Here is a 14,735-nt window from a genome sequence, read left to right as displayed (position 1 = left end):
CGTTCCCAGAGGATTAAAGGATTGAAAGTCTTGTTTTTAGGCTAATTTTGTTGAAGAATTCTGGGTTATGTTAAATTAATCTTAACTTTGATTACTTCCTGCCTTTTCTGTCACCCATAGAATGTAAACAGAATATATGGACACAGTCACCATTATGTCACACACTAGTTTTGGGCTACTGCTTTGAAACTGGACTTGACTGTATGTGTCCAAGAGTCAAGCAAACACCTAACGCTGGTCCCAGAACCTCCCATTATTAACTTTGGTATGAACTGGGATTCATACTGAAAAAGAAGAAGGTTAGGAAAATAATCTACAGTCCTCTCCTTGGAGAAAGAGGTGAAAAAAACCCATTGGGTGTATCTCACTGTGAAGCCACGTACACTACACACCCATATAGCAGCAACTTGTCAATCACAGGGGAACCACACATGTAAGCATACTCTGCTTTATCATTTTTTAAGTTTAAATATGACCACAATGTACAAAACAAAAAATCCTGCTCTAATGAAGAAGACCTGAAAATAGTAACTAGAACCGTGATTTCACTAGGAATATGCTCAGAGAGGCAATAAATCAAGTTAAAAGCAGAGAAATTTGATCATTGACTTTTGTACATTTCAACTTCTTTTCACAAGGAGAGTTACCCCTGCTGGCCATAAGAGAGAACGGAGGTTTAATGGAGGTTTGATTTGACCTCACATTTCAGACCAGGAAGGGCCACCATGAACGTTAAATAAATGAATTTTTTAGAAACTTTTTGTTAATTATTATCAAAGACCTCTTAGTTAGTTAGTTAGTTAGTTAGTTGTTGATATTAAGGGAGTTTTTCCTTTCCAGTGCTTGCTCATGGGGGTTTGTCTAATTGCTGGGGTTTTCTCTTCATTATTTTAAGGTCTTTACTGTACAATATAAAGTGCCTTGTGACAACTGTTGATATGATTTTGCACTTTGTACATATATTTGAATTGAAACTAATTTAATTTTTGCTTATCAAAGCTCTCAGTCACATAGGCCTAGAAACTGGTCAGCAACCTCTTGTCAGTCTCCGGTTACTAGAAAAAAATGTCTACTCCCCAACCCTTTTTGCAAGCAGTTGCTGGAGGTTACTGGCTGTCACCGTGTGAAATCATTCACACAAAAGGTATTGCACCAAAAGGCTCCTTGTCATGATTTCTAGTTGACTGCCAAAGTCAACCTTCAAAATTCTCTACCCCTGAGTGAATGGGACTTTAGCAATAGATTTCACAGCAAATTTCCAACCAGTTGGGGAATACACAGAGACGGATGACTGCCTGAGGGACTGGGGGCCCAAGATGATTCTGTTGGTAAACTTGTACTAGATTTCATCCTAACATAATGAATTAGCATTAGAGAAACCCATTGCAATGCCTACTCTGTGTACTCACAGACCTGTCTGCATGGTTGTAGATAGTTTTATATATGTAGGCATGTTGATATATATGCTTGCAGAATATTCTTTCTCTTTTCATATTGTCCAGACTCTAGCACACCCCCTGTTCTTATCACACCACATAGTTTTTAGGATCATACCACATTTCTGTGATTTATTGCACCCCTGTGTGGGAAGCGGTGCACCACAGCAGGAAAAAAGATTTGACTGACTTTGAGCTCAAAGACGGGAACAAAACTATAAGTTCAAACACAGGTCATCCTGGTGTGTGATGTGAGGAATAACAGATTTGTTTTGCTGTTCTGGTTTCCCATCAGCAAGACTTTAAAAATTCCTTTGGCTTGCTTTATGGAACACACTAACACCACAGGGAGTAAGCCAACATTACAAAAGACTTGTGTTCTGTGTTCCTCTTGACAATTTTGGAAGAAATCAAATGGGGCCTCTTAAACTGATTGGAACAGAGAGTTAAGCTTCAGATAGAGCAGTAGACACTCGTTTTGCCATCACAAAGTGGCATCAATGACGGAAATGCACTCAAGAGTCGGTCAAGCGGCGGCTTTCGCCTCCCTCCGATGGTGCATCTGGAAGAAGACACCCTCACCACTCTCATCACCTGTACTGCACACTGGTATTGCCCATTCTTCTCTGTGGATCTGAGACCTGTTTCATTCTCAAGCATGACCTCAACAAGCTCGAGGTCTTCCGAATGTGCTGTTTGCATCAGATTCTCCGAGTGTCCCTCTGTGACCGTCTCAGCAACACCACGATACGTAGTCAATGTCACCAGCAGCCTTCAATGGAGGAGCTGATCCAGAAGCGACGACTCTCACAAATTAAAAAGAGGTCGTGAATTCTGCAGGGCTGTGAGAAGGATGCAGAACAGCCAGTTTTGATTCTGTACACGTAAGCCTTTCCACCTGGCATCTTGCCAGTGACAGGCACGTTTAAACTCAGTCTTTCAGGCATAGCTGCTGTTTCAGGAGACCGAAGACAAGATGTGGCCTATCCTAACATTTGCCTGCGTAATCACAATGATGTTCAGAATTAAAGACACTGTATGAGTAGCATGGGCCATTGTTCCCAGAAGATTCTGGCAGAGTATTTTTGGAAAGCTGGGGCTAGACATAGTAAATATATACTGGCTGGTTTCTGAGATCCTGCTGAGTGTCAGCAGTTTCTGTTGTACAACTCAATTTGACAAAGTTTTATATGGTGTAGACCAAGACATGCACAATAAGTGTTAGGACAGTGAGGCATTCCTCGTACAAAAACATCTACAAATGTACAATTACTTTTGTTACAATACATACTAACCCTACAAGGAGAAGAAATACAGGCTTCAGTTAATGAAGACGTTGTGGTCAGAGCTCAGATGAGGCTATCTTCAGTGACAGTAACCACATGCATGCCTTTAATCCAAACACACCACCCTTTTTAAGGCGCAGCACTGGTGGTGGTCTGGCTCAATTGTCCTCATCCATGACACCACAGAATAAATCAAGAGCATTTGAGGAGACTCTTTTTTCTGCTTCTGTATACAAATGCTGCAAAAGACCTCGGTACTCGATTTGAACCACCTCAAATAAAAATAAGAGACACCAACCTTTCTGCAGAATCATTTCAAGGACACGCAAGCAGGATAATGTTTTGTCCTGATGTACTGATCCATGCCAACTATTTTCCTGCCATTAAGTAGTCATTATGTATATACTCTATATCTCTTATGTGTTTTTGGTCATGCTGTGCTCATGAGCATTAATATTTCCTAGTGAAATAGTGGCCAAAACATTTTCTGGCAGCTTACACAAGAGAAAAGCAATAGTTACAAAAAAAGCTTTGGGTGGATTACCGGAGTGGGTATTTTATTGTACTACAGTCACTCGGATGTCAGACTGAAGCTTTTGGCTTTTAGATGTGGGAACATGAAATGGGGTCTCATGTGTAGTGACCATGGAAACTCCAAGAAAAAAAAGTATTTGATGAATGAAGTACTGGGTACAAATATGGATTCTTACTGGATGGGGAATTAAGTATTTGCAGTGACAGCTCCAGTCAGGGTGGTCTGGGAACACAGAGTTTGTTTAATTTAAACATGGGCTCTCTGGGTCTGTGTGCTGTCACTGTGCAGAGAAAAGCTTTGCCAGTCAGATGGCAGGTCTAATATCTAGCATCATGGAAGAAGTTTTAAACCGCTTTTATGTTTTCTTTCTTTGTGTTGCACAACCAGATGGAAATAATATTTCAAAAACTATTACAAAAGGTCAGTAGTGTGCTGTTTTAGCACGCTAAGATCTAAAGATAAACCCTACTTTATCGATTTCTACTAACGCACCTTGAATGGACTGATAACATCCAACGCAAGTGCTTTATCTTCATTTTTTTCTCATCTGTGGACCAAATTTGATTACAACCAGTCAGTCCTGTGCATTTCTAACTGGATAGAGTAGCTATCATTGCTTCATTCTGGTCATGCTACTCTGCAGGGACATAAACTGGAGAAGCTGCTGTTTTTGTGATTGTCGACACAAGCAAAACTGATGTGGGATAGAGGGGGAAGGATGTTGATTTTATTGAGTAAGCTGTCAGCACCGCAGATGCACCACAGACAAACAACTATAGCACTCTTCATCAGAGTGTAAGATAAACAGAGCCTGTCTGGACATAGGCTGGATGTCAGTCAGCTAGTGAAGTGACTCCAAAAGCAGACGGCAGCTAGTGGCCCGCTGTGGTTAAGGAGGGAAAAAGGCAAAAACAAAATGTAACAGGAAAAAAAAATTGAAATCAGAAATGTCAGTGATACCTGATTTATTTGAAATTTTCTTTCATGCTGGCTAACATTGCTGTTTCAACCCTCTGTTAATGTGGTATTTTTTGTCTGATAGCTCTTTTTTGGGAAACAAATTTCTTTAAAACACAGTAATTCACACATTTTAAATACTTGTTCCAAACATACTCCAATCATTCAAACTGAATAAGACTGTTATCTTGTCTTATACATGAGCGAACACAAACAGTACGCACGCACACACACACACACACACACACACACACACACACACACACACACACACACACACACACACACACACACACACACACACAGTAGCCAGGGGAAAATGAACAGGCTGAGTTTTGCTTTTCCTGCAGAATCTAAATATTGACTCTGTAACCTATAATCATACACAGTCTGAACAAAATTGAAATAAACAAGAGTGCCTGAAATGTGTAAGTGTTAGGCGGTCTCATGGGCACCGAGGCCCTTGAATGCTGACACTGACAAACGCACATTAAAAAGGAAGTGGTTTAGATTTCAGAGAAAAGCAGACAGTATGGATTCCACCCAGCATACTAGGGCTACATAAATTATTCTGCATTCTGTATACAAAAGAGCTCCTTCAAAAGCACCGGGCCTTCAGCTTCTGATCAAACATCTGCTTTACAGTTTTTTACAGACGCTAGGACACATTTCTCAATACTTAGGTCACGTTTGCAAAACTCCTCACACAGTGAGCACAACAGAAGTCTATGTGGGCTAAACTGAGGATCAGTTATCATTGTTTTGGCACAAAATGCATTCAATGACTACATCTCTCAAATTTCATGAATTATCTTCTCACTCAGACACAACAACTGCCAAAAATCTTTGTACGGACAGGACATTTTGCATGTGCTTACATACTGTTTTCAAAACTGTTAAACTTATGGCCAAAACAATAACACAATGCAAAACTTGAAAAGACAGCAAAATTCAACAACAATATTTTATTGAAACATATTTTAAATCTAAAAATGCAGTTTAACCAGCCACAGCTTATTCTCATTGTAGATGAACATCTACACAGGTGTTACTCCTTCAATTTTTCAACTCCTTCAATTCTGGCATGCCAGAAGATTCTTTCCTAGGTGTATTGCCCTAGATGACATGAGATGTGATGTGGATGAGAACCTGTGGCCAAATGGAGAAGACCGAGTAGATTAGCATTACTATTGTATGTGTATCAGTGGATGGTGTGTATACAAATTCTTGTATTTTGGGATTACTTAGTGCAAAAAAATAAAAAAATACATAAACAAATATTAACGAATTCTGCATGATGTCTGATTCATTCCAGTAACATATATTGAAATTATAAACAGAGATGTGTCCTTGTTTTACACAAGAAAACACTGTGTAATGCTACATGTTGTTAGTGTTTTTTAGGTCATTGTTTTGTGGGTGACAAAGTGTGTTTGTCGGCTGTCAACCTTTGCTAGTGTTCTGGAAGAATGAGGTTATTTGAGACCTGAATGAAGTGTTTTGGTAGTTGTAGTGCATTTTGAATGTGAAATGAACTGCTTTGCCAAGCTGACGGTCAGTTAGGAGGATTGTGTGAAGAGTTTTGCAAAAGTGACCTAAGTATTGAGAAATGTGTCCTAGCGTCTGTAAAAAACTGTAAGTTGACAACGGTTAGCTTTTATGAGTCACATACAATTTTCTCACATCTTATTTATTTTTTAATTTAAGTAATAATAATTCCATTATGCTCTCAGGGGAGCTTTAGACTTCACAGTAAATTTCCAAGTGACATCAGCAGCCATCGATGCACGCAACCATGTTATTATTGTGTTGCGACAGTGTTCAATTCATTCAGATGTATTCCAGACATACTTATTTTTATTTTCCGTGATGGAAGCTACTGTAGGCTATAATTCAGCCTGTATATGCTGACTTTGTAGTCGCTGTTGTTCTACACACAGCAGTGACTGCTTTTCTAAATAAACTTGATTGATTGAATGAGGCATTTTCTGCTGGATCTTTTTGTTTTTCTCTGTGAGTCTTTATGGCTCATTAGTGCTGTGGCAAAGCTCAAAGATTTCTGGCACTGCTGAAGCCTGTCAGCATGTTGCTGCTGCCAAAGATCACCAGGAGCTAGCAAAGAACCACAAAGGCTCAAAGAAATGAAATGTGCTCAGCATTATGGATGAATAATAGAAGGGTCTGTACAGACTGCTGTTGCTCTCAAGTGCGCCTCCTCTAGCTGGAGCTAGAAGCTAGTTAGCTTAGCTTAGCATAAAGAGGGGAAACCTGTTCAAATGTGTCATATTCTTCCCCATTCATTGCTAAAGCTCACTTTTTAAAACAGAAGTTTTCATTTGAGATCAGTGCCAGTGGCCAGTTACTTTAGCTCAGCGTAAAAAGGGGAAACCGGGACAAACAGCTAACTTGGGTCTCAACATCGGTTGCCTCAAGGTGCTTTATGTTGTAAGGTATACCCTACAATAATGGACTAACTGAACACCATTTAACCTGGGGGTTAGGGATCCTGGAGATAGTTTGTGCCATTCTGTCTGTTTATTTTCAGGCTATTTTGGTTGTGCTGAATGAATCTGATATTTCCCAGAGGATATTGTTATTTTTTGTTATTTTTTGTGGCATATCTCTAAGCTACGCAAAAACTGCCACATTTTATCCTAAGGCCAAAAATATTTCAAAATACAATTTTTGAGCCCACATTTATTTTGACATCAACTAATGCATTTCTTTATGTTAAGATTTTATTTTGGACTACTGGCCTTCAATTTCATTTTTTGGATTTTTCCACCAGGTGGCACTATTTTTTCCATTCAAACATTCCATTCCAAGTGTGTGTGTGTGTGTGTGTGTGTGTGTGTGTGTAACATCCACCTTTGAGTCTTTTCTCTTAAAAGGCCACAGTCTGTGTTATAAACTAATTCAATAATTTAAAAAACAACCTTTCAGAGCTTCAAAGATATCTCAGCAGCAAGAACCAAAACAAAATTGGACTTTGTTTTGGTAATGAGCAGTAGTGCACTCATGCACTCATTTTGGAGATGGCAAGACTACAGCACACAGGAGGCTCTGGAAATGATCGTGTGAAGATGAAGAAAGAGATCAGCTGGAATCCAACTCTGACTCATCTCTATATTTTGGTCATTAGCATATTTTGGTCTCCCACAAAGGCTGCAGCGCTACGTCCCAGCAGCCAGAGGTTTGATTCTGGGACCTACACACGTAACCACCAGCTATGCACTGCTGCCGATGGATGAAATCCTGGCCAAGGCAAACCTGCATGGGAAACACTTAGAGGCTCATGTGGATACAGAGGAACTGCAGGCTTATGTAGGGATGCTCATTTTGGACTGTGTCTACAGGTCCAAAAACAAATCAATTCAAATCTGCAGGGTGCTGCTGCAAGCCCCTTTCTTCAGCCAATGTAAGGGCAGTGTGACTTTTGCACGGATGAAAAAGAGAAGACCTGGCAGCACCTTCTGGGACGCTTACTTGCAAAGACCACGGTGTGTCCATTTGCAGCCGCTGCTCCACCTCAGCTGGAGTCCACAAACTATAATTAATATTTAATATTTATATTTCAGGCTGAAGTAGTTTTAAAATGACTGTGTCATTTAAAGTGGAAAAATATTACTGTGTGATATTTTTACACCATTTCTGGGAAGTCGCCATTTTTTGTCCTTTGGCTAAAAAGGGTCAGGACTTTTAAGGATCATTGCTAAACATACCCGTTCCTTTATGAACAAAGTGCACCCATCTTCTAATGACTTGAGTTCCAGTAAGAGTATACATGTGAGAAAGCTCAAATCATCTGCTTTCTTGAACACGACAGTGAATTCACTCTACTGAAATGGTCTTCAGAGTCTAATATGCTATGTTGGATCTCAATACAATAAATGTATGCCACAAAGAATGAAGACAGTTCTGAAGCTAAAAGGGACTCTAACCTGGTGCCAGCAATAATGAAGTCAGTGTATCCCAAATTAGTCCCAAATTAGTCCAGAAAACCTCATTAATAACTTTCTTCACAAGTAATCCTTTTTTAAAGTGAAAGTTCTTCTGATAACCTTTATCCTAAGATGGAACATTTCTATCGTCACTAGGGTTGCGAATTTTCAAAGATGGAATCTTTCCATGGGAATTAACGGGAATTTATGGGAATAAACGGGAATTAACGGGAATTTATGGGAATTTATGGGAATAAAGTGGGAATAAAGTGGGAATTTATGGGAATAAAGTGGGAATAAAGTGGGAATAAAGTGGGAATAAAGTGGGAATTTATGGGAATAAAGTGGGAATTTTCAAAATTGAAGGTTGGCTCTTCTTAGGGAACTTAAATATAGTTGAGCAAAGTATATTTTAGCATAATATTGACAAAAACAAACAAATGCAATTCAAATACACTTGAATATCCATGCCATTCCTTAATCACATGTACAGAGCACAAGCTTGCTGCATGGCTATTGAGACCACCTACTGGCACTGTGCATGCCTCCATCACATGTACACATGGACCACACTTTTGAGCCTGAAGGACAAAGAGTATTGAAGGCACACATTTGAGCCTGTGGACTTAACAAGTGAGGTAAGTTTTGATGATATTATGGGAAAATATATTCATTAAATGTTTAAATTGTGAATATCACATAAAATGTATTAATCTGGTAGATAGCAATCTGATAAGATGCTAAATAAAATGCTAGCATCTGTTAGATGCTAAATAAGCCATGACATGCATTGTCTACTCATCTACTGGATGAAGAGTTCAGTCGAGTTCAAGCAAAGGTGAAACAGACCATTGACCAAGCTGACTGTATTTCAGTCATCTCTGATGGATGGTCCAATATCAGGGGACAAGGAATTATTAACTACATAATCACCACTCCTCAGCCTGTGTTCTACAAGAGTGTAGACACAAAGGAAAACAGACACACAGGCCAATACATTGCAGATGAGCTAAAAGTGATCATCAATGACCTTGGACCAGATAAGGTTTTTGCACTGGTCACTGACAACGCAGCCAACAGGAAGGTTGCCTGGGCACATGTGGAGGAGACCTACCCTCATATAACTACTATTGGCTGTGCAGCCCATACACTAAATCTTCTCCTAAAAGACATAATGGCACTAAAACCAATGGACACTCTGAATAAGAGAGTGAAGCAAGTTCTGAAATATGTTAAAGGCAAACAAGTAACTTCCGCTACATTTCTGTCAAAGCAAAAGGAAAAGAACAAGAGTACTACACTGAAGCTTCCCAGCATAACGCGATGGGGTGGTGTTGTTATCATGTTTGACAGCCTTCTGGAGGGAAAGGAGTCTCTGCAAGAGATGGCCATATCCCAGTCTGTAGGCATCGACAGTGACATCAAGAAGGTCATCTTGGATGATGTGTTCTGGGAAAGAGTATCTAGCAGTCAGAAAATCCTCAAACCTATTGCAGCAGCAATGGCGAAGATAGATGGGGATGGTGCCATCTTGTCAGATGTCCAGTGCCTTTTTGCAGAACTCAAAGAAGAAATCCAGACAATTCTGCCCACTTCCCTACTACTGAAAGCAGAGGAAACAGCTGTGGTCAAGTCATTGGAACAGCGGAGGGAGTTCTGCATGAAGCCAGTGCATGCAGCATACATGCTGGACCCCAAATATGACAAGGGCATACTTTCTGGGGAAGAGATCAACGGTGCCTATGCAGTCATTACAGCCATGTCTGACCACCTGGGTCTCGATAAAGGCAAAGTTCTAGGCAGTTTGGCAAAGTATCGAACAAAGCAAGGTCTTTGGAAAGGGGATGGAATATGGCAGTCATGCCAGCACATATCTGCAGCCACCTGGTGGAAGGGACTATGTGAATCTGAGGCCCTTGCACCTGTAGCCTCCATCCTCCTCCAAATCCCACCATCATCAGCCGCCTCCGAGCGCAACTGGTCACTGTTTGGCAACACCCACACAAAGGTTCGCAACAGGCTCACAAATGTGAGAGTGGAAAAGCTGGTCGGCATTCGGGCAAACCTACGGCTCTTTGAGCCTGACACAGAGCCATCCTCAACAAGGCTGGAAAGTGACACTGAAGAGGAAGACTCAGAGTTGGATGCTGAGGAAGTGAACATGTTGTTGGATGATGATGAGGTCCAGGAAGAGTCTATTGACTGAGCAAAAATGAGAAAAGACGATTGCTTGAAGGAAGATTTGCATGTTTAATGGGACGTTTTGGAGGATAAGTGGCATTTTTCTTTTAACCTTTAGAATGGGACTTTGTGGAGATTTTTGGACAGGGGGCATTTTTGAATGAGCGGGGTTAGGGGATGGTAATATTGAACTCAACATTTCTGTTTTTATTCATCCATGAAACAAGTTATTGAAACGTGTTCTATTCTACTGTACTTACAAATAAATCTGTTGAAATAACTGTTGAAAACATTTTGCATGGAGGTTTTCTTATGATTTCTGTTTATATTTATGCTTGGAAATAATATATTCCCAGTTAGTTCTCCTAAATTCCCATTAATTTCCATAATTCCCATTATTTCCATGGACAGTTTCCAATATGGAATATTTCCAAAATTCCCAAGCTTAACTTACCATGGAAATTTACCGGAAACTTTTCGGAAATTTACCGGAAATTTTCCGCCCCTTTGCAACCCTAATCGTCACAGGAGTGGTCTCTTCCGGGATGATTTATCTTAAATTTCTCTTCTGTATTTTTGCTTTGGTTTGTTTAAACATTTGATCAACTCCTCTCCTCGCTGATTTATAGGTATTTAGACAGCTGGGAAGTAATTGGATAATTTTCCTTGTCCTGGAAAGTCTGGACTTCATTTTTAAAGTTCCATTGAGTTAAGATGTAATGAAATGGGTTGATTGCTTAGCATTTTTAGCAGCGGTATCAAAGGAAACCATTGTTTTTATGTATAAATGACACAAGCTGCTCAAATTCAGGAAAGGTCAGAGCTCATAAAGAAGCAGACTGCTTGCATTCCTAGCATGGTTACTCAAACCTGGGCGGAGAGCGTGAAAAAGAGCAGGCTCTGCCCATGCTACCATCACTGAACACATTTTTAAGCAAAAATCTTGATGTACTGGACTTCTTTCTCATGTAAATATGTGTAAGTGTCCACTCCAGAATATTGGGCTTGTTCAGTAAACTGGGATTCAGCAGTTCTTTCTCTTTCAGATCTGAAATGTGACCTTTGTCCTTATAGGAAAAAATATTGTTTTTACACGAAGACATACCTAACAACCCATATGCACATACTGGACTTTGGAACCTCAGTAAGAAGAACGTGGAAAAACATTTTGTTTTTATTTAAAAAATACAGGGTAACGCTCCACAAATAACACCCTTTAACAGGACAGAATCAGCACAGTATGAGTTCATAGATCCACTGAAGCCCCTGGTTTCTTCATCAGTGCAACAGAGCGACCGAGAAAAATGCAGTGAATGTGCTGACTGAGCCTCTGGATTGTGTTGTCATTGCCGATTTAGGCTGCTCACCACCACATTTGACCTGCTAAATTTGGGGAAATTGAAAAAAAAATGTAGTTATTGTCCTACATGTTACATCCTTTCATGAGTACACAAAGCAAAATCACACAAGTACCTCATTTGTTGTGCTTTTTGTAGATGGCAATGTATTCCTGCACATCATCAGGGGATCCCAGGACCACGGGTACTCTCTGGTGGATACTCGTGGGCTTGATGTCTAAAACGTTCATGGCTCCAGTAGTGGCCATGCCTCCTGCCTGCTCCATGATGAAGGCCATGGGGTTGCATTCATAAAGCAACCTCAGCTGAAAAGCAAAACAAAACAGTAGTGACATGATAAGAATATGAAGTATCAGAAAATCTTTCTCTTTTATTTTTTAAATCACCATTTCTAGACGCTCCACCTCCTCACCTTGCCCTTGGGGCTCTTGACATTAGCAGGATATAAAAAGATTCCTCCGTACACCAAAGTACGATGAACATCTGCCACCATTGATCCAATATATCGACTGCCATATGGGGCAGAGCCATCCTGAAAACAAGTAAATGTAGAATTTATGCTTAGATTAACTTCATATTACTCCTCAATGCAGCATTAGAGATTGACCTTTATGGTGGTCAATTCCACATTAGGATTCTCATTTATTTATTTTATTGGCTTTACCTCTGGGAATTTCTTCTTTTGTAGGTACTCGGTCACATCTGGATAAAAGTGCTGTGCATATCCTTCATTCAGACTGTAGATTTTTCCCTTTTTCTTTATCTTCACATCTTGGTCCACCAAGATGAACTCGCCAATTGCCTGGAAAACAGAGGGGGGAAAAGCAGTATACTGTCTTATATACGCACGGTCAGGTGACAGTTTTGACGACATCTATTAACTTACAGGGTCGAGCATGAAGCAGTTCACTCCCTGACCAGTGGACAAGACCATCATGGTGGCACTGCCGTACAGGGCATAACCAGCTGCTACAATGTTTCTTCCTGGCTGCAGAGCATCCTGCTCAGATGGCTCCCCATCTGTGGTCTATGTGGAAAGATATCAAAAACTTTAAAGTTATTATTGGAACCACAGGCTATCACATATTGTTAGGACAGGTAAGGACAAGGACACCTTACTGGCAGCTGTTATTTAGTTCTCAGTTAACCCTGGGACAGCAATGTGTGTTGATCTGGTACTGAATTGGCTGTTATGTTTATGGTATGTCAGCATACTGAGTACATTTAATTCTCTGACGACCAATTATTTCTCTGCAAAGATAAATAGTGCAATAACACTAAGTGCAATAATCTTTTCTGGCATCGTTGTATTTTTACTCAGTTGTATATAGCATTCGTATTCTATTTTTATCTTATTGTATATTTTTATTCTATTTTATTCTACTGTATATAGTATATTATTTTATTCTATTCTGTACAGCTGTGTACTGTATTTATTCTTATTGTATTCTAATTTTTGCGTCATAACTTTTGCACTGTCCACTTCCTGCTGTGACAAAACAAATTTCCCACGTGTGGGACTAATAAAGGTTATCTTATCTTATCTTAAATGTCATTCGAATTGTTGTTAGTTCACTCAGGGCTGATCGGGACACCGCTCTACAGTGTTGAACAACAACAAGCCGATGTGCTTGGAATCTGCATGCATTACCAGCATCACTGACCTTTTTGTAGATGGCGAATATTGTTCCTATGGAGACAAGACAGTCGATGTTGGAGGAGCCATCGAGCGGATCAAAGCAAACGATGTATTTTCCCTGTCAGGTGAGAAGAGGATTTTTTTTATTCTCAAAGTAAAAGAACACATAGACCTATTCAGACATTAATATACATCTATAGGTGTGAGTCCACATACGCTGTTGTCCGGTTCCACAATGATGGCCTTCTCATCTTCTTCTGAGACCAGCACACAGGAGGTGAAGGAAGACTTGATCATGTTGATGACTAGGTCATTGGAGAGGACATCCAGCTTCTTTACTTGGTCCCCTGTCACGTTGGTGCTCCCAGCAATGCCATATCTTCAAAGCACAAATACAAACTATTCACTCTGAAGCTATTTAAGAACTCAATAAAATAAATATGATAACAATATTCTATTACAATCTATTATCTGCTTGTCCTCTACCCCAGGTGGATTTGTGCACACTTGTGCAAGGTTTACCTTTGGCCTGGGGTTAAGTTAAAACTGCTTTATTGGATTGCATGCTGCAGTGCATGTAGCTGCACTAAAGCCAAATATCAAAAGATAATTAAACTGTACAGTATATTCAATAAGAAAAATAAATAACCACTGGTTGCAGGGCTAAATGGTGAAAACTTCCTGAATATTCAGAAGCATCTGGGGTTTTTTTTTTGCTACCTTTCAGAGTCTGAATAAAAAAAAAGAATGTAGTACTCACAGGTTAGCAATCCCAGCCTTTCTGACAGCAGTGGAAATGGCTTTGACAGCTGTGCAGATGGAGTTGAGCAGGTTTGTCAGTTCGCCTGTTCCTTGGGCCTTTCTGCCTTCCTCCAGAACAAACCTGGTGAGCGTCTGCACATTGGTATCAAAAGCTCCTTTGTCAGACATGTTGCTGTCAGGCGTGGGACTGAGACCTAATGCCCTGAGTGAAACAGGTAAGTGTTTCACCGAAGTTTAAAAAGGGTGGACTGTAGATAGGGGTAGGGACCGGGGTGTGCAACTCTTCTAACCAATCACTAGTGTCCTTTCTGATGCTGGTTGGATCACTTCTGTGACTGTGGGTTTGAAGAGCAAAGTTCAAAGATAGTGAACATTTTAGTTTTTTTTATCAGCATGCACAACTCAATATTTTAAAGTGGATTTCAGTCTCAGTGCAACTTGATTTTGTTTAACTGCATTCATTTCACTGAAGTACGTAACTGCACTCAGATCTTTTAATAGAAACAGCTAAGCTTTTCAGCACCAAGCTCATTTCATTTACAGATGCTCTTTTAAACCGACCATGTATTGTCTGTAGTTTTGCCCCTGTCAGTTTGTGAGATTTAATAAACTTCTGTTACTCAGAAACCTTCAGATCATT

At 40.1% G+C, this 14,735-nt stretch overlaps 1 protein-coding gene across 1 annotated transcript; it reads right to left on the bottom strand.

Moving 5' to 3' along the window:
- Positions 1 to 11,481: 11,481 nt before the first annotated feature.
- On the bottom strand, positions 11,482 to 14,317 carry fbp1b (fructose-1,6-bisphosphatase 1b). Its single transcript, XM_085280146.1, has 8 exons — positions 14,094 to 14,317; positions 13,550 to 13,712; positions 13,359 to 13,451; positions 12,581 to 12,721; positions 12,359 to 12,496; positions 12,107 to 12,226; positions 11,810 to 11,999; positions 11,482 to 11,719 (listed from the first exon to the last, which is right to left on the bottom strand). The coding sequence occupies exons 1-7, from the start codon at positions 14,261 to 14,263 to the stop codon at positions 11,811 to 11,813; spliced, it is 1,014 nt and encodes a 337-aa protein (XP_085136272.1). The 5' UTR covers positions 14,264 to 14,317; the 3' UTR covers positions 11,482 to 11,719; position 11,810.
- Between the last annotated feature and the right edge of the window lie 418 nt (positions 14,318 to 14,735).

This window comes from Mchenga conophoros, linkage group LG7 (assembly GCF_057382185.1).
Source record: "Mchenga conophoros isolate Kocher_MC1m ecotype Shallow Benthic linkage group LG7, M_conophoros_male_GT1.1, whole genome shotgun sequence".
In the NCBI taxonomy this organism is placed as follows: Eukaryota; Metazoa; Chordata; class Actinopteri; order Cichliformes; family Cichlidae; genus Mchenga; species Mchenga conophoros.
Note: the sequence above shows the minus strand (reverse complement) of the source record. Positions and strands in the feature narration are given on the sequence as shown.